The 24,261-nt window shown below is 39.1% G+C and overlaps 1 protein-coding gene across 2 annotated transcripts in view; it reads right to left on the bottom strand.

The window, feature by feature from the left end:
* EXOC6 (exocyst complex component 6) overlaps window positions 1-24,261 on the bottom strand; it is a 185,393-nt gene that overhangs the window by 120,933 nt on the left and 40,199 nt on the right. For both annotated transcript variants that reach the window (XM_024192625.3, XM_026650928.2), the window contains exons 6-8: window positions 6,549-6,753; window positions 2,324-2,479; window positions 160-228 (exon numbers count right to left, since the gene is read on the bottom strand). In XM_024192625.3, coding sequence (XP_024048393.1) covers window positions 160-228; window positions 2,324-2,479; window positions 6,549-6,753 — 430 coding nt within the window. The remainder of the gene's footprint in view (window positions 1-159; window positions 229-2,323; window positions 2,480-6,548; window positions 6,754-24,261) is intronic.

The raw sequence follows: 24,261 nt of genomic DNA, 5'->3' as shown, positions 1-24,261 counted from the left end.
TCTATTTCGTCTGGTTCAGCACAGTTGGACTCTGATGAAATGTGTTCACATGTGTCTGCTCACTTGGAAATTGGCAAAGAGCAAAAGGTAAGAAAAAGGATATTTAGACTTTTTAAAATATAACCATTCTTGATTATTTTAAATCATAGTAATACATACCAAAACTGAATAGATATGCAAGCATCTGTAAACAGGAGAAAAATCTACAAGATCATGAGCAGTCAAAACCTGCAGGAGGAAAAAAAATCAGTCTCATAACTTGGTGCATTAGGAACAGAACTGGTCTTACAAACTGATCAGTAAATTTAACATCTTATTTTGCTTAACATGAATATGAGGATAAAGGTAAGGAACTGGCCGCATTTTAAAGTTAGTTGGCCAAATTGGAAGGTTAATCACCAGTGACTAGTTTAAAGTACATCGCTACTACAGCTCAACATTCTTGGGATCCATGGGCCTCAGCATCTTGAGCTAAGACCTATCTTCAAAGCAGTGAACACTGGGGCTACATGAGCACCTCCCCATGGATCCAAACATGTGGAGCAAGGCTATGATAAAAGAGACTGTAGTTACAATAACCGTCATTTCCGTACACTAGACTTTGAAAAAGTGGGGGAAAGAGAATGGAGCTATAAAACCAATATACTTTGAGAACTTCTGTTATGAGGGAGTAACTTTCCTTTTTCTTTTGAGAATTGTTTCTTTAGATCCTTACTCTTTGGAGAATGACTGGCAATCATAAATCCCGCATGGTGGGCAGAGTATTTAAAACTGTAGTTCTGCTCTCCCAAAATAGGCACCATACTTTGCAGTTAAGTTAAAAGTAGTGTAGCCTAACTGCATGAATGGAATTCCAATTAGAGTCCTATACATTTCAAAGAACAAGTGAGCTCTTAGACCTTGGGGTATGCCATACCTTCTAGTTCATAAGTATTTTGATTATGCAGCCAAACTGATTTAGACAATCTTGAAAAGAAATTCAAGACAAGTCCAAGGGGGAGCCAAATGCAACCAAAATATACTTATGGAGACCAATACAAGGATTTTGTTATATCATTATTATTATTTAGTGCCCTTTTAATATCCAATTTGTGCATCTTGGTTTCCTCCAATAATTCCTGAGGTTTAGGAAAGCATACTGGAAGGTTAGTAGACTGGTGAACATGGAATTCAGACATCACTTTAGGCAAAAACTGTGGGTTGAAACATAAGACCACAGTAAACAGAGACTCAAGTCAGTCAGAGTCATCTCTCCTGGTAGATTTTATAGCCACTTAAAAACACTGTTTTAATGGACAAGCGGTAGAAAAAAAATATGCCTGAATGGCTTGTAGCATTCTTTTACTACTAACTTCAGGCCTCATCAAAGTGTTGGTTTTCTCACAGAAGGGTAGATTAAATGTTCAGGTTTTCCCCTTTTTCCATTACAGGATTAGAACTTCCTTTTTTTCATATTAGAAAACAGACACTTCATTCACTATTTTCAAGAAATAATATTTAGAGTGTAATCCCTCATGTGTCATTTAGAAGACCAAACTCATAAGGAGCACATAGTAGCTGAAAGGAGAGGCTACTCACTTTTCTGTAACTTGAATTCTTTGAGATGCATGATCCCTATCTGTATTCCACCATGGGCTGAGCATGAGCATCGTGAGTCAGAGACCAGAACATTTTTGCTAGGAGTGTCCTTCAATCCACTCCTGTGCAGTTCTTCTCCTCACACAGCAGACGGAGGGTATAAGTGGCAATATAGAACGACTGCCTCTCCAATTTCCTGGAGAGGCAGGATTGAAGGACACTCCAGTCTCAGATGATAGTGTGCATGCACACCCACAATGGAATACAGATAGGGGCCAGCACTCAAAGAACCGTTCTTTTAACATAGGTTAATATCCACTAAAAACACAGAAGCATAATGGCTACAGCAGTGGCAGAATATTCTCACATGTCAGACAATTCTAACAGGTTACATATCATATACAGTGACTAGATATGGTACAGTAAGTGATAAGTTACAATTGAACTTCTATAGAATTACAAGTTATATTTACATTAATGTCCATAAAATTGTTACTATAAGTAGCATGAATATAATTAACATCTTGATTTGTTTCTTTTCAAGACCTTGATCCAGCAAACTTCTCCATGAGGGGGACCTTTGTTCCTCCACAGAGTCCTATGGATTTCAATGGGGGGGGGACCCTATCCATGCTGTGCTTATTGCAGGACCAAAGGCCTACATTTGTACAACAGAAATATTCAGTTAATGCTATAGACTTCACTTTAAATAAATGATATTAATATTGACTTAATACTAAGTTACCTCTTCTTCATGTTCATCCTCTTCCTCAAGTGTTCGCTTGGATGTAATTTCATACTTAGGTTCTGGAACTCTGCCATTAATTACATACATATTCCTCCCATAGTTTACATTATTCTGTTTCTGAAGAGCTGTATTAAAGGTTTTCTGTTGCTGTGCCTGTTTTAGCAAGACATATATTTAATATCAAAAGAGAGGGACTGCAAATTTCATTAATGATCACAGATCTGAATATACGCTATGACTGTAAAGGCAAACTGTGATGTTTTATGCACTTGGCATATATTTATTTTAGTGGGCACATATCAGTATAACTCCAAGGCATACATCATGCAGATACTGAAAATAATGTCCTTAATCAACTTGCAATCATCATGAGTTCAAAGGTTAACCTCACCATTTTTTTAAATTCTCAAAATGTAATTTTAAATAAATAATCACAAAATTATAATGTGATTATGTTATTAACCAGATACTGCATATAAAAGACGAACATTTAAATATAATAAAATGATTATATAGTTAGCTATCTCCAACTACACAGATTTTGGCCTAGTTTAACTGAGAAGAGTCATATGTAGAAATCAAGAACTTATTTTATATGTCTATTCTTTCTACTATTACAAGAAATATGAAAATGTGACTCAGTATAATCTTGTAATCATATTTCATCCATAACACCATGGCTACGTTTACACAGAAATTTTGCTTTTGTAAGCCAAAAGAGAATGCCCCGTATACTAAAAACAGAATTAGGAAGCTTAAATTACAGAAGGGCAAACCAGCTTGAAAAAATAATCAGCCCAAACTGAACTTAAAGGATCATAAATGTTTGGTTAATAACTTACCTATTGCAATCACCACATCACACACCAAACCACTGCTACTTCTTTGCTGAAGTGGCAGATAATTTTAGGTTGGGAAGAGTTGCTGGACAGTCCACTCCCTGCCTCTAGCAGTCTCTCTCCTTCAGGAGATGCCAGCAATCTGCTCTCTCCTCCCAGTACTGGTGGTACCTGAGAGAGGAGCTAGGGCTGTCATCTTCCCTTCCCAATCTCAAAACCACCTTTATGTCTTATTAATCATCATACGAGACCAGATAACTGATCTGGTGCAATAGGACACAGTAATCTCTTTCCTCGGGTTCCATTAAGCTCACTGCTTTAAAATGTCAAAGGAACCAGGAATGTCAATGTGCAACAATTCTCCTTCCATTCCCACAAAAAACAGTAATATTGCAAGGAGGAAGGGATCTTACCTACTCTAGGAAATTATAATATTGCACCTCACTCAGGGCTACAAACCTCACAAGTCCTTTTTACATTTCAAAGTGACCAGATAAATGGAAGTTAATGGTGGGGTTACTAGGACCTGCAGCACCATAGTGCAGGAGTTGGAAGTTCTGCCACATCTTGAAAAGTGAACCCAAGAGTGGAATTTTGAGTGAAATAAAAGGAAGGAAAACTGCTCGGCCAACACCCCGAGGAAGGCCCAATGTTGGGGGCAGGTCAGGATAATATAACCTTGGGCCTCCCTCTGAAAAGGAAGATAACCAACCAGTGGGCTCAGCAACCTGTGAGGTCTACACAACTGGAGGTGAGTAGCAGGCCCAAAGTCTCCTTCTTAAGAAGCAGGATACTCATCAGAGATGGTAAAAAGTTCCTTGGTTTCTATCTCCCTTTTCACCCAAAAAAAAAAAGACAATGCAGGCAGAGTGTTTAGTAAGTAAAGTGAATCATGTGTATGTGAAAAGTGAGTTTTAGGCTCTGGGAGTTCTAGTCTCAAAGATTCATATAGTACGGATAAGCTTCCAATAAGAATATAAATTTTGGATGCTTCTTTAAATTGGACCGTCAAACGTTTTGTTGTTTGCTCATCACTATCTTAAATACAAAAGTAAAACTGGCTTTCAACAGAGGATCAGTAAACTGGAAACTAAATCTGGTCTAAATTTTGCTGGAAAACAGGTCAATTTTTCACAAAAGTTTTTGAGACAAAATTTCCCATTGGAACCACAACTAGGAACTTCTCACTTATTACCTCTGTACTGCAAATGAGATTTAGAAACGTTTTAATTTATTTCATAAAAATAAAATAGCTCAACAAATATTCTCTTTTTCAGTACATGGAAAGACTAATTTGTGGGGCTTTAAAAAACTATAATGTACCGTATGTAACTCAGCACACATTAAGAGTTTTAAAATATATATGAAAAGTTTCAAAAGCACTATGGAACCTAGACTTTAACTTGATCTGCTAACTTCTGTGAAAAACTAAAAAATCCTTGTAGTCTCTAGGATTTTACCTAGAGTTGGTTAACTCAAGTTAAGAACACGCCTATTTTTCCCTAAGTGAAGACAAAGCCCTAGTGTAGTCACAGTTTAATACCTCTACAATTGCATCTGCTGGTTATGTTCGACCAGCTAACACAGTTGTACAGATGCTAAACTGTCTACACTAGGAAAGAAAGTGTATTTTAAACGTGTTAAATCGTAGTGAAGAAATGGCAGTTGTAGTTTTAACCCATTTGCTGGCACAGCCTAGCATAAAATACAAATTCTGGTAATCTGGACAAATGTTTGGGGAGTGTCCATATTAGCTTTACAAACATGTTAACTCTTTCAAGTTAACTGGTAATCAATTAACATCAGGTTAAAAAAATCTATTCCGTGCTACATTGCATTTTAAACCCGGGCCCACTCAGGTTTGAGCCCAAAGCCCCCTATCATCCACCCACAAATCTGTCTGACTCTGATTGGCCATCATTCAGGACCTGGGTCCTAGGACCCACCCGGGAGGGCAGGCCTAAGCCAAAGTCCCACTGAGACTTGAGTCCAAGTCTTAGTATTCAGTTCTGTGGACATACCTCAAGCCACAAACCCAAATAAGGTGGTCTGTGTAGTGCAGTATGGACACGTTAGCACAGTTGTGAGACCCAGGTCCAGCAACTGTAAATCCAGATTTATGATGCAGCGCAGACACTCCAGTGCAGGTTTGGAAACAGAATCCACAAGCACACGCACCACAGACCCAGGTTTACAATGCAGTGAAGACATACTGTCTTCATAACCATAATATCTGAGTGCCTTTCAGTAGTGCATCAAACCACATGACTAACATCGGTCAAGTGTGGTTCGTTCTCTCTCATCCTTTCTTCAGGGGGAAAATATATATGTGTGCAGTAAAGTTTTTTGTTTTGGTAGGTTTTTTTATTGTTGCTGTTGGGTTGTTTTTTATGTACAAGCTGCTATGTGTTTGTGTTAGAGAAAGCAAAGTCAAAGAAGTGTGCCTTGCACTTGGAGCAGAAGGTTTGTGAAGGTCCACAGTTCCAGTGGGAGTTCATTCCACAGTTTTAGATGAACCTGCAAGAAAGCTTTCTACTACACAGATGACCTTTACCAGTGGAAGAAAGCATTATTGAGCCAAAGTTACACAGTTGTTGACCACAGTTCTCATCTCTGAGCTTTATGCAATCTTTTAAATATCTTGGGCCCAGGCCACTGAGAACCTTGAAGATAAGAACTGAGACCTTACACTTGACTCGCTGTTCTATAGGAAGCCACTACATGGAGCAGAGGACAGGCTTGAGTGATCATGGTAATCTGTGCTGCTGAGGAGACGCATTGTAGCATTTTGTACTAGGAGTTTCCTATGGACTGATGGCTTCATGCGTAGATGAATGTGTGTCTAGAAGTCTAGACATACCATAGGTGTTAAGAGATGTTTCAAGTCACGCTAACTAAACCAAGTTAGCTAATTCAACTGAAAAAAGCATCTCATTTTTCTAAGGATATTCAAGGCTTAAGGGGTTCACAGGATTGGGGCCTCAGTCACTTTTAAATAGATCTATTACTTAAACTGTAATAGTCTCCTATTCTGCTAAAATAACATATGGGGAAAGAGACACTCACTATCTATAAAATTCACACTTCACATTGCAATCAGAAATCTGAAATTGTATTTTTTGTGTTTAAAAAAAGGAATACATCTGCAGATCATTATTTTTCCAAAACACAACATACTATGAATTTTGAGCTGCTTTAAATGAATGTTGCTCAAATTTGTTTTTAAAAAAAGAGAAAAACAGAGAAAAATCAGAAAGAGAAGTGCAAGTGGAAAAAAGCATATTTTTAAGTATCTGTATAATAAATGAGATTAATACACTGATGCTATGTCTAACTTAATTTAATAATTTTTCACAAGAACGAAATTATTTTATTTAACTTACCTGTTTCATTGCTGTTTCCCCTATTTTGTCAGAATGTTTTCGAATACTCTCTAAAAAGTCCTTGAGATCTGACATGGAAATTTCTTTAATTTCTTCACGCAATTTTGGAAGGTTTTCTATCATTATTTGGCAAAAACGATATTGGCTAACTCTAGGAAGGTACATATTTTCTAACTGTTCCATTGTTTTTAAAGCAGAATAATATCTGTAAAGAGTTTAAAAACAGGTTATGAAGACATCTTATAAATTTTAAGGAAGCGTGCTTGGTTATTTTTGCTTCTGTAAGCCATCAGAATCATACATATCAATATACAATATATGATTAAAGCCTTTTATACTTACAAAAGAGTTATGTTTAAAAAAAGGTCAGTCTTAGAAAGCTGTTAGTTTAGTTACAAAATCAAGGTGGGTGAGTTAATATCTTTTATTGGCCAACTTACGTTAGTGAAAGAGACAAGCTTTCTAACAAGACAAGCTTTTCTAATTTTTTAGTTACAAAAGTTAGCCAAAGTGACCTGTCAATTTGAAATCCAGTCATTTTCAAAACAGTTAAAAGTACTCTTAAGTACAAAATTAGGCTCCACTGTACAAACTGTTTTGTTCAAACTAACACCTTGTACTACTCGCAAAAGCTTGAAGAGTTGGGACCTTAATATTATAATAAAATCTAGTTAGTTCTGTTTATTTAGCTTAATTTATTGTCTCATCGCTACTAACCATATTTTTATTAATTTCTTTGATTTTCTGAAATACAATGGTGAGTACCCATCCAGTGCTTGGGGTGCCTACCCCATACATTTAAAATAAATCACAAAGGATTACCCCTAAAAGTATCCGCCTCACCATCCTTAGAGAAATAAATATATACATACACCACCTTTTTCCTTTATGAATATTCTGTTCAACAATACACTGTTTTGCTGCAAGCCATGATTTAATACTAATTTCAGTTGCTGCTAAGTCCCCACATGAACAATAAGAAAAAATGATTGCCTATGGTAAATACAGTGAAATGGATTATACTCAAAGTGACAGTCAGTGTATAAAATAAACTGATAAATATACTTTTCTCTAATCTTTCAGTTACAGTTATCGTAAAGCTTCTCTCCCTGCAAACACTGCTGTACATAACTACCCTTATTTATGTGAATAGTCCCCCACACTGACATAAAAAGAAACTACTCATGTGAATAAAGTGTGCATGTTTGCAAGATATGATTTGTAACAATAGTAGGCAAAAATTGTTCAGAAAATACTGTAATGTAAATTTTATGCTAACTGTATTCCTTTAACAGGTCAAATTTTAAAAGACAAAATTAGGATTTTTACCCATCTCACTTCATGTAAGTGGATTTATGACCTTAAAGGATTTGGGGGAGAGCAAGTTAGCCTTAGCTATCTTTTTTTTTTTTTTTTAAGGATATTCAGACAGCTAACCCATTTCAACAGTCTCCCTTTTTAAAATATTACATCTTTATATGGCTCACTTATTTTTCATCAGCTATTAATGTAACTTTTTTGTTTTTGCTTAGAAAAATAAATTGAGAATTTTTATCATATATCAAATTAAAAGAAAAATGATTATTTATTTCTGAAAATGTTGTACAACCACCATAATTTGAACTCCCAAACTTGTATGCCAAGTGAGCAGTCTTGTCCACAGAAATACAACTTTTTTCTTTTTTTTTTAAAGTAAGGACGAGCACTCGTCTAAATTTGCTATGGTCTAGGCCAACAAGTTGCAATAACAAAAAATTATTCACAATGGACTTTTAAATGATGTACAGATTTTAGTATACTGTTAATTAGGAAATCACAGACTTAAAATAATAGGAAAAAAGTCATCAAATGCCTCTTTTTACGATTAGCTTGATATATCAACATTTCACACAATTCCATGCTATCTATCCAAATTCTTCATTACATTAAGAGCCTGTAATCTGTGGAAATCTAATATACGGAGACAGAGATGCAAAATAAAGAGTACCAAGTAGTCAAAAAAAAAAATTCCCTGCATAAAGTGGTACTAAATTGAGGAAACAATAGAAACCCCTCAGATGCAACATGCAGTGTACGCCTTTTAGATTAAAAATAGATGGCTTTGTTCATTTTCATTTTATTTTGTACAACATTCTGAACACATAAAGCGCTAAGTGCTTATTAAGTGCGTTTGCGACCAGGGGCTGCTAACAGGGAGTTTCGCAAGGGAGTTCTCCAGGTGAAGGAGGAGCAATACAGCACCCTTTTGGGGTAAGTGACTGTCTGCAGTGTGTGTTTGTTTGTGTTTGGGGGTTACTTGCTGTGTGCTGAGCTTGTGTTTGTCAGTCTGTTTGGTTGTTTGGTTGTTTGAAGGACCGTGTGCTGTGGCTGGCAGTTGGAAGCTGTGAGCTTCAAAGGAAGGTTTGAAACCTAGAAGCCTCTGGTAATTGGCTGAGCCTTAATCAGTGGGCGGGGCATTCATACAGGCCAGGGCTTTATAAAGCAGCGCACAAGCGACCGGGGAGCGTTTGCGAACAGGGGCTGCTAACAGGGAGTTTCGCAAGGGAGTTTGGAAGGGGAGTGGGAAGGGGTGAGGGTCCCTTGCCGGTTCTATCTGTTTTCCCTTTATTCCCCTTAAAACTTTAAACTTCTTACTTATACAACCCTTTCAGCGGACAGGGGGCTGCAGACGGGAGTTTGACAGAGGGAGGCTTACGATGGTTAGGAAGACCCGCAACACCTGTGCCAGCACTGCTTCTGTCTCCTCCACCTGCGCCTGTAGCCAGACAGAGCGCCTGAGCATGGATGCTTCTACCCAGATCTTGGTGTGGTTTTGCAGAGACTGTAACTTGCAATTTCCACTTACTGATATCCAGGCTGGGGGGACCATCCAATGTGAAAGGTGCCTGCTGGTGGAATCTCTCAGGCAGCAGGTGGGAGAGCTACAGGAGGAGGTGGCTAGGTTGAGAAGCATCCGAATCCACGAGCAATTCCTGGACAGTGTCCATGTGGAGACAGCTGAGGTAGCTGTCCCAGGACACAGGACTGCTGATACACCACTGGTGGAGGAGGAGATGGCTCAGGGTGGACACTGGCAGCTGGTTACTTCTGGCAGCAGGCAGTGCTCCACCCCTGCTCTGAACCCTCCCGCTGTGGTAATAGGTAACCATTATGCTCTTCTTGATACAGGAAAGAAGGCATCACCCCCTACAGTAAAGGAGGAGAAGCCTCGTACCCCTAAGGCTGGGAGGTCTGCTGCCACCACTGCGAATAGGAAACGTAGGGTAGTGGTGGTTGGAGACTCTCTGCTGAGGGGGACGGAGGCGCCCATCTGTCGCCCTGACATTTCATCTCGGGAGGTATGCTGCCTGCCGGGAGCCCGTATCCGAGACGTTACGGAGGCATTGTCGAGGATTATCCAGCCCTCTGACTACTACCCCATGCTACTCATCCATGTGGGCACAAATGATACTGCGCGGTGTGACACTGAGCGGATCAAGAGTGACTACAGGGCTCTGGGAGTATGGGTGAAGGAGTTTGGAGCGCAGGTGGTATTCTCTTCAATTCTTCCTGTCAAAGGTAGGGGCCCGGGCAGAGACAGATGTATCATGGAGGTGAATGCCTGGCTGCGAAGATGGTGTCGCCAGGAGGGCTTTGGCTTCCTAGACCACGGGATGCTATTTGAGGAAGGACTGCTAGGCAGAGATGGTGTTCACCTTTCGAGGAGGGGAAAGACCCTATTTGGACACAGACTGGCTAACCTAGTGAGGAGGGCTTTAAACTAGGTTCGACGGGGACAGGTGAGCAAAGCCCGCAGGTAAGTGGGGAACATGGAGACCTGGGAGATGGGTCGGAGACGAGAGGGAGTGTGGGCTATATTGGCAGAGAGAAAGGAGGGTCAGGACAAAACCGGGAGGAAAGATCAAACCAGTATCTTAGATGCCTATATACAAATGCGAGAAGTATGGGTAATAAGCAGGAAGAACTGGAAGTGCTAATAAATAAATACAACTATGACATTGTTGGCATCACTGAAACTTGGTGGGATAATACACATGATTGGAATGTTGGTGTGGATGGATACAGCTTGCTCAGGAAGGATAGACAGGGGAAAAAGGGAGGAGGTGTTGCCTTATATATTAAAAATGTACACACTTGGACTGAGGTAGAGATGGACATAGGAGACGGAAGAGTTGAGAGTCTCTGGGTTAGGCTAAAAGGGGCAAAAAACAAGGGTGATGTCATGCTAGGAGTCTACTACAGGCCACCTAACCAGGTGGAAGAGGTGGATGAGGCTTTTTTTAAACAACTAACAAAATCATCCAAAGCCCAAGATTTGGTGGTGATGGGGGACTTCAACTATCCGGATATATGTTGGGAAAATAACACAGCGGGGCACAGACTATCCAACAAATTCTTGGACTGCATTGCAGACAACTTTTTATTTCAGAAGGTTGAAAAAGCTACTAGGGGTGAAGCTGTTCTAGACTTGATTTTAACAAATAGGGAGGAACTCATTGAGAATTTGAAAGTAGAAGGCAGCTTGGGTGAAAGTGATCATGAAATCATAGAGTTTGCAATTCTAAGGAAGGATAGAAGGGAGAACAGCAAAATAGAGACAATGGATTTCAGGAAGGCGGATTTTGGTAAGCTCAGAGAGCTGATAGGTAAGATCCCATGGGAATCAAGACTGAGGGGAAAAACAACTGAGGAGAGTTGGCAGTTTTTCAAAGGGACACTCTTAAGGGCCCAAAAGCAAGCTATTCCGCTGGTTAGGAAAGATAGAAAATGTGGCAAAAGACCACCTTGGCTTAACCACGAGATCTTGCATGATCTAAAAAATAAAAAGGAGTCATATAAAAATGGAAACTAGGACAGATTACAAAGGATGAATATAGGCAAACAACACAGGAATGAAGGGGCAAGATTAGAAAGGCAAAGGCACAAAATGAGCTCAAACTAGCTAAGGGAATAAAGGGGAACAAGAAGACTTTTTATCAATACATTAGAAGCAAGAGGAAGACCAAAGACAGGGTAGGCCCACTGCTTAGTGAAGAGGGAGAAACAGTAACAGGAAACTTGGAAATGGCAGAGATGCTTAATGACTTCTTTGTTTCGGTCTTCACCGAGAAGTCTGAAGGAATGCCTAACCTAGTGAATGCTAATGGGAAGGGGGTAGGTTTAGCAGATAAAATAAAAAAAGAACAAGTTAAAAATCACTTAGAAAAGTTAGATGCCTGCAAGTCACCAGGGCCTGATGAAATGCATCCTAGAATACTCAAGGAGCTAATAGAGGAGGTATCTGAGCCTCTAGCTATTATCTTTGGAAAATCATGGGAGACGGGAGAGATTCCAGAAGACTGGAAAAGGGCAAATATAGTGCCCATCTATAAAAAGGGAAATAAAAACAACCCAGGAAACTACAGACCAGTTAGTTTAACTTCTGTGCCAGGGAAGATAATGGAGCAAGTAATTAAGGAAATCATCTGCAAACACTTGGAAGGTGGTAAGGTGATAGGGAACAGCCAGCATGGATTTGTAAAGAACAAATCATGTCAAACCAATCTGATAGCTTTCTTCGATAGGATAACGAGTCTTGTGGATAAGGGAGAAGCTGTGGATGTGGTATACCTAGACTTTAGTAAGGCATTTGATACGGTCTCGCATGATATTCTTATCGACAAACTAGGCAAATACAATTTAGATGGGGCTACTATAAGGTGGGTGCATAACTGGCTGGATAACCATACTCAGAGAGTTGTTATTAATGGTTCCCAATCCTGCTGGAAAGGCATAATGAGTGGGGTTCCGCAGGGGTCTGTTTTGGGACCGGCTCTGTTCAATATCTTCATTAACGACTTAGATATTGGTATAGAAAGTACGATTATTAAGTTTGCGGATGATACCAAACTGGGAGGGATTGCAACTGCTTTGGAGGACAGGGTCATAATTCAAAATGATCTGGACAAATTGGAGAAATGGATGAAGTTTAACAAAGACAAATGCAAAGTGCTCCACTTAGGAAGAAAAAATCAGTTTCACACATACAGAATGGGAAGAGACTGTCTAGGAAGGAGTACGGCAGAAAGGGATCTAGGGGTTATAGTGGACCACAAGCTAAATATGAGTCAACAGTGTGATGCTGTTGCAAAAAAAGCAAACGTGATTCTGGGATGTATTAACAGGTGTGTTGTGAGCAAGACACGAGAAGTCATTCTTCCGCTCTACTCTGCTCTGGTTAGGCCTCAGCTGGAGTATTGTGTCCAGTTCTGGGCACCGCATTTCAAGAAAGATGTGGAGAAATTGGAAAGGGTCCAGAGAAGAGCAACAAGAATGATTAAAGGTCTTGAGACCATGACCTATGAAGGAAGGCTGAAAGAATTGGGTTTGTTTAGTTTGGAAAAGAGAAGACTGAGAGGGGACATGATAGCAGTTTTCAGGTATCTAAAAGGGTGTCATAAGGAGGAGGGAGAAAACTTGTTCACCTTAGCCTCTGAGGATAGAACAAGAAGCAATGGGCTCAAACTGCAGCAAGGGAGGTCTAGGTTGGACATTAGGAAAAAGTTCCTAATTGTCAGGGTGGTTAAACACTGGAATAAATTGCCTAGGGAGGTTGTGGAATCTCCATCTCTGGAGATATTTAAGAGTAGGTTAGATAAATGTCTATCAGGGATGGTCTAGACCGTATTTGGTCCTGCCATGCGGGCAGGGGACTGGACTCGATGACCTCTCGAGGTCCCTTCCAGTCCTAGAATCTATGAATCTATGAATCAGAACTTCTCTCTTTTCAAAAAGTTTCCAATGTGTTCTCATTAGAACCCAACAAGTTACCCCATACTTTCCATTCACCCCCAAAGTCAGACTCACAAACACCATGAACTGTTAGAACCCAAGGCGAAGCAGGATTTTAAAGTTATCGAGAGGCACAGGAAACATACAAACCATACGATATGAGACAGCCTACTATATTAGCAGGTATGATGATAAATTGTTCTGTCCACAAAAATGTTGCCAACCACTCAGCATGGAAGCTACTTAAAATAAATTTAAAAAAACATTTATTTTGGGCTGAATCCTGACTTCTGTAATTTAAGAGTAATGGTACAGAAACTTCCTAGTCAAGAAGGAAAAGGGGTCAAGTTTAGGTCAGGCTTAGTTAATATGTTTTCTAAATGCAATCTTTTTCTTAGCCTATATGCAAGATAACCCCTTTAGTTCAATTTTAGTTGTTTGAGTTGTAGCTTTAGCTTGTTTTTCTCCTTATAAGCCCCACACAATCAATAAGGGAACTGACTGACTGACTACATAATGGAAAATTTAACATACACAAAGTTCTTTCAAACATACAAAGTAAAACTGGAAAAAAACATCTCTTTCAATTATGGTAATGTTATGTGTTAATTCTAAATAATAGTACATAAAACTTTTGTGAATACATAAGCAAAAACCATCTGAGTATTTCAGCTGTAAATTCTGGTTCTATACAAACAAATTCTCTCAATTCAAGACGGTTGAATTCAGTATAGTCAAAGGATGGGGGGGGGGAATTGTTCTTTCTCCAAGAACACAACTGCTTTCAGTAGACTGCAAACAAAGTAGTTTCAAGTGTAAATTAGGAGCCTTTGCTTTATTGTATATTTGCCTTCTGTTTATTTTATATAAAGCACGTAGAATGTTTTCAATAAAAAGGGTTTTTTGGTCTGTGTGTGTGTGTGTGTGTGTGTGTGTGTGTGTGTGTGTGCGCGTGTGTGTCTGGTTTTTTGTTTTTTAAAATAACAATGTCCAAGAGGGCCACATGGTGAAACTTCTAAGGAGGAATAAGTCTATAATAGCATCAAAATCATATAAAAGGTTTTTATTTAAATTATACAAATCAGCTTATCAGAGCACAGTTAGTTCATCTGGAAGGTTTTGACTGCTGTCTCTAAGATCAAAATTAACATAATCCATTTTCAATCCATTCTAGAGTTGCTTACTAATTATATATATAAGGTCCTGAGCGCGTGTGCACTCACTCTCTCTATGCATACACACACACAGGACCTTGCCCCTTTAACATCTGTTCTGATAAAGCACTGAAGACATCATTTGAAAGTCACCAGCAGGTTAGGATTTAAGCTACAGAGTTTTGCATATCATTTCATGGTGTTATTTATTTTAATTTTTTATCTAGAAAATATTATTTATGTATAAATGGGACACAGGAACTTTGTCATAAACATTATTAGCTCTCAGCAAATGTAATGAAATGTACAAACTGAAAGTGACTAATATAAATGAGTTAAGCAACAATTTAAACTTTTTAAAATGTCCTCCTTTAAGATATAGAAGTGCATTGTTACTACCTCCTCTGAGCAAGTCTTGCAAGAGTAACTTAACTAATACCCAAGTTTTGAAACTATGAGGACATAAAAATGTGAAGTAGCAATAAAAGTCATATGACATAAGACAGCAGAGGGCTGATAAATCTTCCCATCAGGACCAGAAATCCATCAATAGGATTGATTTGATCCCCACCGACACCTCCAAAATACAAAAACTTCTAATAATATAAGGAAGCAGATTTGGTGGGAAAACAAAAAGATAAAAATTATTTATATCTGAGTTCACTATCTTGTTTTGATACTGAATTGACCCCTTACAGATTGTCCAAGCCCCGTCTCTATAGGGTAGGGAGGCCCACCTGGGAAACACAGAAGCTGCACCACACACTTTTCTAAAAGAAGTTCAGAAAGGCATAAACCTCCTTGCTGACTAAATTACTTCTGCGCATAAAACAATAAATGATACTAAAAATGGCATGGAGGAGTTCCAAGAGAGAAATGCATAGGTGGAGTGCCAAACTGAGGGCACTGAAGACACAGAATCTTCATCTCAAGCCATAGCTGCTGGAAATAAAGGTGCTGGGGGTGCTGACACACCTCCTGGCTTGAAGTGGTTTCCATTATATACAAGGTTTACAGTTTGGTTCAATGGATCTCGGCACCCCCACTACAGAAATTGTTCCAGAGCACCTGGCTCAAGCTCAAACCAGTAAAATCAACTAAAATTGCTAGAGAATCCAGGAAAAAATTGGAATACATGGGGGACAGAGCAAGAAAATTTAATCTGAGGTTACTGGATCTCACTGAAGGATATCTGCTTTTTTCAAACAGTACTTCAGCAAGAAAATCTTTGCAACAGAGCCTTCTGACCATGGATTTAAGACCGAGTTAATTGCAGCCATCTCCAAAAACCTGCTGCTGCTAATAAGAAAGAAAGAATCTTAAAATTCCATGGCAAAGAAAAGAATTAGCCAGAGAAGAGGACTGAATCTACAAAAAAGGAAAAAATAATGTTCTTCTCTGACATATGTGTGCCCACTCAGAGAAGAATGCTATATATACTACTGTAAAAAGACTGAATGAGAAGAGAATATTCTTTGTTCTTTCATATCCTGCCTAACTCAGAGAACTTTATAGAAATCAAATTAAATTCTCCAGCAGTATAGTGATCTCTTGGAAAATCAAAAGGTATCTAAATAACTAACATGGGAACCTAACCGATAGCCACTGAAAGATAAGCCAGAGAAGAGGAAAAGAGCTGAACTTTTAAAAACTCATTAGTGCGTGTTTACTGTTTACTTGTTTGAAACATTAAAAAATAAGGGTTGTAAAGGATGCTATAGACAGGGAAAGAGATAGCTGCAGTATTCACGTGTTTCAAATTTACAATTATACAATATCTTTACTTTATAAGGAAATTATAATAATTTTCTCTTCTCTAATTAAATTCATATCATGCAGGGTCCGACAGCATTCTTTTTGCAGAATAAGAGTGTAGCTCAATACTTTTTATTTAATTAATAAATGTTTACCTCTAGAATAGGTGTTATTTTTGTACAATTATGTAAGAGGTAAAAGCTGGCACCAGTGTTATTTATTGATTCCATTACCTAGTGGGGGCTACTGATGAAACTGTAGGAGGAAAAACAAAGCAAGCATTGAACATTAAGTTATAAAACCTAAAGATAGTTACAAAAAATAAAAAGTATATTTTTCAATGTATAAATTGGAATGATATATGAATGGGATACTAGCATTATTGCTATGGGATGTGCCATAGAGGAAGTGGTACTTAGAGGAAGATTTTTTGTATCTGTATCAAATCACTATGTGTGCACTGTCCCCTTCCTTCCTCCCCCCCCCCCCCCAAATGCATACACACATTATGCAACAGGGCAGGACAACATTTTTTTTTTTCAAGTGAAACTGATCTTTCTAACATAAGATACAATTAGATCAGAGGATGCAACACCTCAAGCAGGAATTGAAAGGACTACAAATAGTGTAATGCTTAGGGGAAAGCCAAATTTTTCTCCCCCTACACCTCAGGAATGATGCTGGTGATGTGTTTTTCCTCCATGGGAGTAGGGAGGAGAAAACCCCAGTATAGCATCAGGGCAATTGGCACTGACTTCAGCAGATCCAAGCCAGGACTTCCTGGAGTTGATCTACATTGTAGCAGGAGAAGCTGCATCTGCTACAGTAAAAAATTTGCAGGTCACATATTATGAGCTCTCTGTATATATCTTTCAAAATGGAGTTTGCAGCCTGGTATAGATAAATACAGAGCAAGAGCTCAGTCTCACACAGATTCATAGGTTGTACAAATTCCCCAAATCATCACATTCAGGAGAGAAAGCAAGCTAGGGAAGGAGATTCTAGGGGGAGAAGCAACCCAACATGCAGGTGGTCTGCACAAGGCAGGAGACCATGCTTGCTTCCTGGACACAGATGGTCCCTCAAGAGAAGGATGAGCTAGTGAGAGGAACAGTGTTTAGGATGTTCTACATGACTCGATTCAGACTGATCTGAAGCATAGCAAGAGAGTTCTCTTTCCTCCACGGATAAATTAGGGGAACATTTGCAATGACAAACATTCCTCTGTGGATAAAAGTGATTTGAACTTTCTTTCTCAGAAACTTTCCCGTTTTCTGAGAGTGTTGCCTAGCCCAGACATGTAAAAGAGCTGAGACCCTGAGCTTTTCTAGGAACAAAAATGATGTACTCATTGAGATCTGTAGGACTCAAGACCATAGGTATCAGTGTCCTCAGACTTGCAGGGTGCAGATGAGGAAGAGGGGAACAGGATGAGGGGTATAGGTCTTTTGAGAGAACTAGGAAGCTTAAGCCATCTTCCTCGGGAAGGAGGGATTGGTCTCTCAACCAAGTCAAAAAAGCTACATAGTAATGGTGGGGATTCAGAGCCATCTGTAGGCTAGTAATCTCTATTTAGTTCCTTGGGGGGAAGTAATCCAAAGAAGTTATTGTGATCATAAAGAAGGCAACGCAGGTTACAAACACTGGGGTACTGCATGAAATACTTAAGGCAAAGAAGCATACACCACATCAGTCTTGGGGAACCCAAACGTCTAGCATTTCCTTCACCTCTGACCAAACCTTTCCTCCTGGAAGACATGCTCACTTCTGAATGGGCACAAAAAGCTAACAGAGTGGGGAAAAGGCATGTCCTGTCTTAAGAAAAGGCCCCAAATACTCAAAAAATCTGTTAGAAAACTTTTAAACATTTAATCAGCTTCAAAAAATTCAAGTTGGCAGTGTCCCTTTAAGGGGGAGTAACCCTTTCCTTCAACATGTCGAAAAAAGATTTTCTTTAAGGAGATACAAATACTGTGGTTTCCTCTAAAGGGACCCACAAGTCAGAATATAACCATAACAAACTCTTTAGAAACTTGATTGGTTACAAAAAGGAAGGTGAACAATCCTTAACCCTGGAGCATGCTAGAACTTTGGACAGCAAAGCACTGATTCAGAAGTACAGGTTATTACGGCCAAGGCAAGTGTGGGTTGGCAAAGACAAGCACTTATGTAGGTATACAATTTAATTCATCCTTCAAACAAAAACATTTTTTTAAACTTTGTTTTTGGAGCAATTTTTTCTCTCATATATAGAGATCTCTCAATATATAAGGAGAGGTGGAATCAGTGTAAAATCGTATAAACTATGGAGATTTGGTAATTCATCCTTAATTTCCTAAAATCCAGTAATTTTCTGAAACCTCCCGAATAAATCTGACAAAGGGTTAGGAGGCATGTAAAGCAACTGTCAGAATACACAAATAGAAGCAAGCAATATGGAAAACCAAAGTTTTGGGGGGGTCATCTGGAAAGTTGCTACTTTAAGATATCTACACGCATATTCTTAGTTATCATTGGCTTGAAATCACCTAAACTTCTTTTATTGTCTAGGTGCAAAAAATTGCATCATTAAAAAAGCCAGTTAGACTATCAAGACTTCTGGTGTTGAGTTAAATTAAACATATCATAAACAATGGCAGTGAGAAAACATAATGTTATCAGCATGTAATATTTAAACAGTTTTAAACATTACCTCTGAAGATACATATCACAAGTTTTTGTTTGATGTTTTGGGGATTTTTTTTAACACAACTCCAGAAGGCTTGATTCAAATTTTGAAACAATATTTGACAAAGAAACTTACTTGGCACTACTCTCCTTTCCTTTTCCTGACTCAGTGTATTGCCTATTTAGATTGTAAGCTCTTTGTATATCCTGTCCTCATACTAGTCTGAAAAACACCTAACTTGCTGCTGGTGGTATATAAATAACAAATGCTAATTAAAAGAACAACCTTACATAAAATGAATTTCATATTCAATATGTTCATACAAACTGGTTTAAAAATGGTCAGTGCTAACAGAGAAAGAAAGCCATATGACCTGGGTACAGCTACAAAAGTAAAAAAAAAATTAATGTCAAAGAGTCACCATCTTGACTGCAACACTACTTTTGTGAAGGAAGGGAATCCCTGTAGCCCAGTGTTTCTTAACCTTTTCGATACCAGGCAACAGCTTGCTGCCTTCCTAAACTGTTTCAGGGAGATCTCAGGGACTGGCGCCGGTCCACAGACCAATCATTGAGAAACACTGCAGCCAACTACACAGCTTAAAAACTTTTAGATTTAAAATTTCCTTTAAAAATACTATTCAAGCAATCCACGAGGGTGGTTGCAATAGGGACTGTGCAATTTCTGTAGTTTTCCTAGGACAGCAACCGTTTACAGCTATTTTCTTCACAGGGATTGAACTTGAGTCACTTCAAATACAAAAAAACCCCACCAAAAAAAACACAATAGGAAAGAATAGGAAAGCACCACCTGGCTTAACCCACCTGCCTACTTTTGGTCCATCTCAATGCTTCCCACTTGTTATTTAACCAGACCTTTAAATCCCTTCCCTTCTATAGGAACAGGTGTCTCAAACTCATTTGTATTCTATGTTGACCAACTTTCCACTGTAATATACTCAATAAGTTTATTACCATTTGTGTGGGGGGGGGGGGGATTCTGCTTTCATTCCCTGCTCACTCCCACTATCATCTTTTTTTTATGAAAGGCCACCTACTTTTTGAACCATTTACCATTGTGAATAATTTATCTTAAGAAACTATCAGTCTATCAATTTTGAAAACTTCACAAAGTATCTTTTTTTACAACAAGACTGAGCCACCATCTTTTCCTTGGAAGTTAAATTATTGATAACTGTTATTACTTTAGTTGGCCTATGTTTTGCCTTTCTAAAGCAGCACCAGCCTTGTAGTACAATGATCTATATCATACTATTAGGATTCTGTGATATTGCAACCACATAATTTGCTGTAGAATTCACTCATTGCCATAGAATTGTGTCCCAGCTTCTCAGCTTTCATTTTGAAAATGTTTCTGGTTCTTGAAGAGATAACATGAAAAACACGAACCAAGCATAAACTGATGTAGGGATGCTTGCCTGAATCTGCAAAGTGCCTAAAACTAAAACTTTGCGATTTGTGACCTGCCCCTTTCATCCTAAATAGGGACACATGCTCTTCACAATTTGGGCATTTTCCCAATATCCCATAGAATTCAACATTTTTGCCAAGCACTTCACCATTTTGCTGCAACCAGGACTCCCAATACTTTTTTCCCCTCTCTCCTTGCACTGTGACGACATGCCTATATCTGACTCCTGCTCTCCAGCTTTCCCTAAAAGAAGTTATTTGAATTACAATGCATGCTTGCTGCATTGCTCCATGAAGCTAGGCAAAAGTGGATCAGAGAAGCAGAGTTGGAGTCCAGCTCGCAACCAGGAGAACCACAAGCACAGACTGGTGAGCTGGGGGATTTAGAAAACAACACAGCAGTTGAGACCTGCTCAACTAGAGACATTAGCCATTGTAGACAGCTATCAGCTTCCCCCTTCTCGGGGTACACTGGGAAAGGAAATTCTGAGCTGGGCTACTTGGAGAACGGCATGGGAACAGAGACTTGGAGCTTCATCTAGAGAGCACGATGAAAAAATCCATCCTCAAAAATAGTCATAGCTGAAAATAATCAACAATGGATTTAATGTCACTTCATATATTTCAACTGTGAGCGTTTGTTTGCCTGGGGATGGGATGAATGGGGATTAGAATAAATTTACATTGCCACAGAATTTAGGGGTTGCTGCTGTGGAATTTGGTCCCGTTGTGCTGTGGTTATATACTGCACTCATATAGCACCTTTCCTCTGAGGATCTCAAAGTCTTGGTAAAAAGTATGAATCTCAACTCTGTATGAGGTAAGGAACCATTGTCTCCATTGTAATGTATGGGTAACTGAGGCACAGAAGGGCTAAGTGACTTTCCCACAGTTACACAGGAAGTCAATGACAAAGCCAGAAAAAGAACCCAGATCTAAACCTTACCCACAAGATCATAGTCCCATCCATCTTTCCTACAGTGGCTTAAATAAGGTCCAACAACAACCTTAGCAATCAGTTTATTTGTTTACAGGCATTTCTATTGCACTGATTGTAGTACTGAGTGCTTCCTACAGTACACTAACAATGTTAGTGCTTTTGTATCTCTTTCTCTAACAAATCCTGTTGGAGTTGTATATCCATCATTTTCTAAAGCAAAATCTGTAACATTATTCAAAGACACATACAGGCAGCCACAGGCTATAAGATATAATACGGTTAAATAAAAAGCATTGTATGATTAAGTCACTTTAAATCAGTCTTTAAAAGAAAAAAAATAAAAGCCTGGAAGATTCATTATAATCTATAAACCCATAGTGAGTAATAAAACACTGGGAGCACCAACACCCCTTCCTTTAAGCCCCTTTCTCCCAAGATTTAACCCCTCCATAAAACTCTCCAACCAGTCTTGTCTGTTTAGAGCAGACTCCTCATTTATTTTTCCTCACAACTATAATTCTTGTCAACTTGCATTATACATGGCTCAGGAGATAGTTAAATGGGATACAGAGCCTTTCACCCCTAGGTCACCAGTTCAAATCCAGCCCAGGTTGGTAGTGACCAAAAATTGTTACCAACAGATGGCTGTTTGGAATCCACTGCGAACCTTCATTCTGGCAAAGTAAAGCAACACATATTCCAGACACATACTTTGCATTATCTTAAAAGGTGATGTCTATAGTTGGAAGTAAATGAGCTTCTACTCTTTTGGCTTCTTTACGATGTGTAAAGAAGTCCTAAAAGGATTTTGTCCTAAAACCAAAAAATGCCACACCTTTTTCTCTGCTTGTTTTTTTTTTACATTAGCAATTCTGGTCTTGTCTGCCATTTTAAGGAAACTGGAGTAGTAGTGAAATTACAGCATTTTAAAAGATAGAAATCTGAGAAATTGAGGAGGAAAAGTATCATTACTAGTTTTTTGTTTTTGTTATCATTAATTTAATGTTAATATCCAATAAACTCTTGCGAGAAAAAATGTCTTTGTTAAAGAGTCAACACCCTTATCTTTTCAATTAAGATTCAGTTCAATGAACATTCACATTCCACATCTCTGACACTCTCAAGAAGTTCTTCCTGCAAAAACAAGCAAGACCAGACTTGCCATTCATGATATTTGTATGGTTTACAAAAAACAGAAGGGAAAAAGTTTCATACCTCCTTTACACATCATAAAGGCAAAAAAAGAGGACAAATCTAATTTTAAAAAATCCATAGAATGTTGCCTTTAAGTCAGTGAAATATCTTTGTGTTACAAAACATGCCTGTAAATGGAAAAATAGTAAACTGAATTCAAAATAAATTATCCCATACACCTCACACTCCACTGTGGAAAAAAACTGTGCCTCATGGCTTCCAAGAATTTCTATTCATGTGTTATTTTTAAGTGCCCATCTGTTGATGCTGTTCAGCTTTTTAGTCAGTTTTAAAATTACAAATATTCTAATATTCAATTATAAGCATTAGCTTGGACTATGTACAACCTTTCAGTAGCGATATATACTGAATTATTAGTAAGTATACTGGATTATTGGTACATGCCATGAGTTCATGACATAAGAAGCCTATGCAGACGTAATCCCTGTTCCTCAGCTACTGTAGCAAAACTTAAACAACACAACATCATGTCTGCTTGGCAGATATAAGATAAAGTCATTGAAGTCTCACTACAATGGGACCAGAATTGTTGGAGAGAGGGAAGAGGAACCACAACAGCAGCATCACACTGACCCTGTGGAAGTCCCTCCAGTGGTACCATTGCAGTATTAAGGGGAACGTGGCTAGTGTACAGTCACTCTATGGCAGGGGTAGGCAACCTATGGCACGAGTGCCGAAGGCAGCACGCAAGCTGATTTTCAGTGGCATTCACACTGCCCGGGTCCTGGCCACCGGTCCGGGGGGCTCTGCATTTTAATTTATTTTTAAATGAAGCTTCTTAAACATTTTAAAAACCTTATTTAGTTTACATACAACAATAGTTTGGTTATATATTATAGACTTATAGAAAGAGACCTTCTAAAAATGTTAAAATGTATTACTGGCACGTGAAACCTTAAATTAGAGTGAATAAATGAAGACTTGGCACACCACTTCTGAAAGATTGCCGACCCCTGCTCTATGGCTTTGTTGCCTGGCAAGCCACAGGAAATTACCACCAGAATTAATGTCAACTTCCACAGGATACCACTCCATGCCCTCTATGCTCCCCCACAGGGAAGACTAAGTCATAAGGAAACGATAGTCCAGGGATTGGCAACCTTTGGCATGTGGACCATCAGGGAAAGCCCCTGGCAGGCTGGGCTGGTTTGTTTACCTGCCGCGTCCGCAGGTTCGGCTGATCGCAACTCCCAGTGGCTGCCGTTTGCCGTTCCAGGCCAATGGGGGGTGTGGGAGCGGCGGCCAGCACATCCTTCGGCCTGTGCCACTTCCCGCAGCCCCCATTGGCCTGGAACGGTGAACCGCGGCCAGTGGGAGCTGCGATCAGCCGAACCTGCGGACGCGGCAGGTAAACAAACTGGCCCGGCCTGCCAGGGGCTTTCCCTGACGGTCCACGTGCCACAGGTTGCTGATCCCTGCGATAGTCACACAGTTAATGACAGAGCCATACTACTGAGAAGAAAGGAGCCTGAGCAGTAGCATGAAGATACTGTCTCTCATCTTGAATGCTCTGAGGCAATGGTTCTCAACCAGGAGAATGTGTACCCCTGGGGGTACACTGAGGTCTTCCAGGGGGTACATCAACTCATCTAGATATTTGCCTAGTTTTACAACAGGCTACATAAAAAGCATTAGCAGCGTCAGTACAAACTAAAATTTTATACAGACAATGACTTGTTTATACTGCTCTATATACTATTATACGGTAAGTATCACACTGAAATATAAGTAAAATATTTATATTCCAATCAATTTATGTTATATGGTAAAAATGAGAAGG

This window comes from Terrapene carolina, unplaced genomic scaffold (genome assembly GCF_002925995.2).
Source record: "Terrapene carolina triunguis isolate 2854851 unplaced genomic scaffold, T_m_triunguis-2.0 Scaffold95, whole genome shotgun sequence".
NCBI classification, from domain to species: Eukaryota; Metazoa; Chordata; order Testudines; family Emydidae; genus Terrapene; species Terrapene triunguis.
This window is presented reverse-complemented; position numbering and strand designations above follow the sequence as displayed.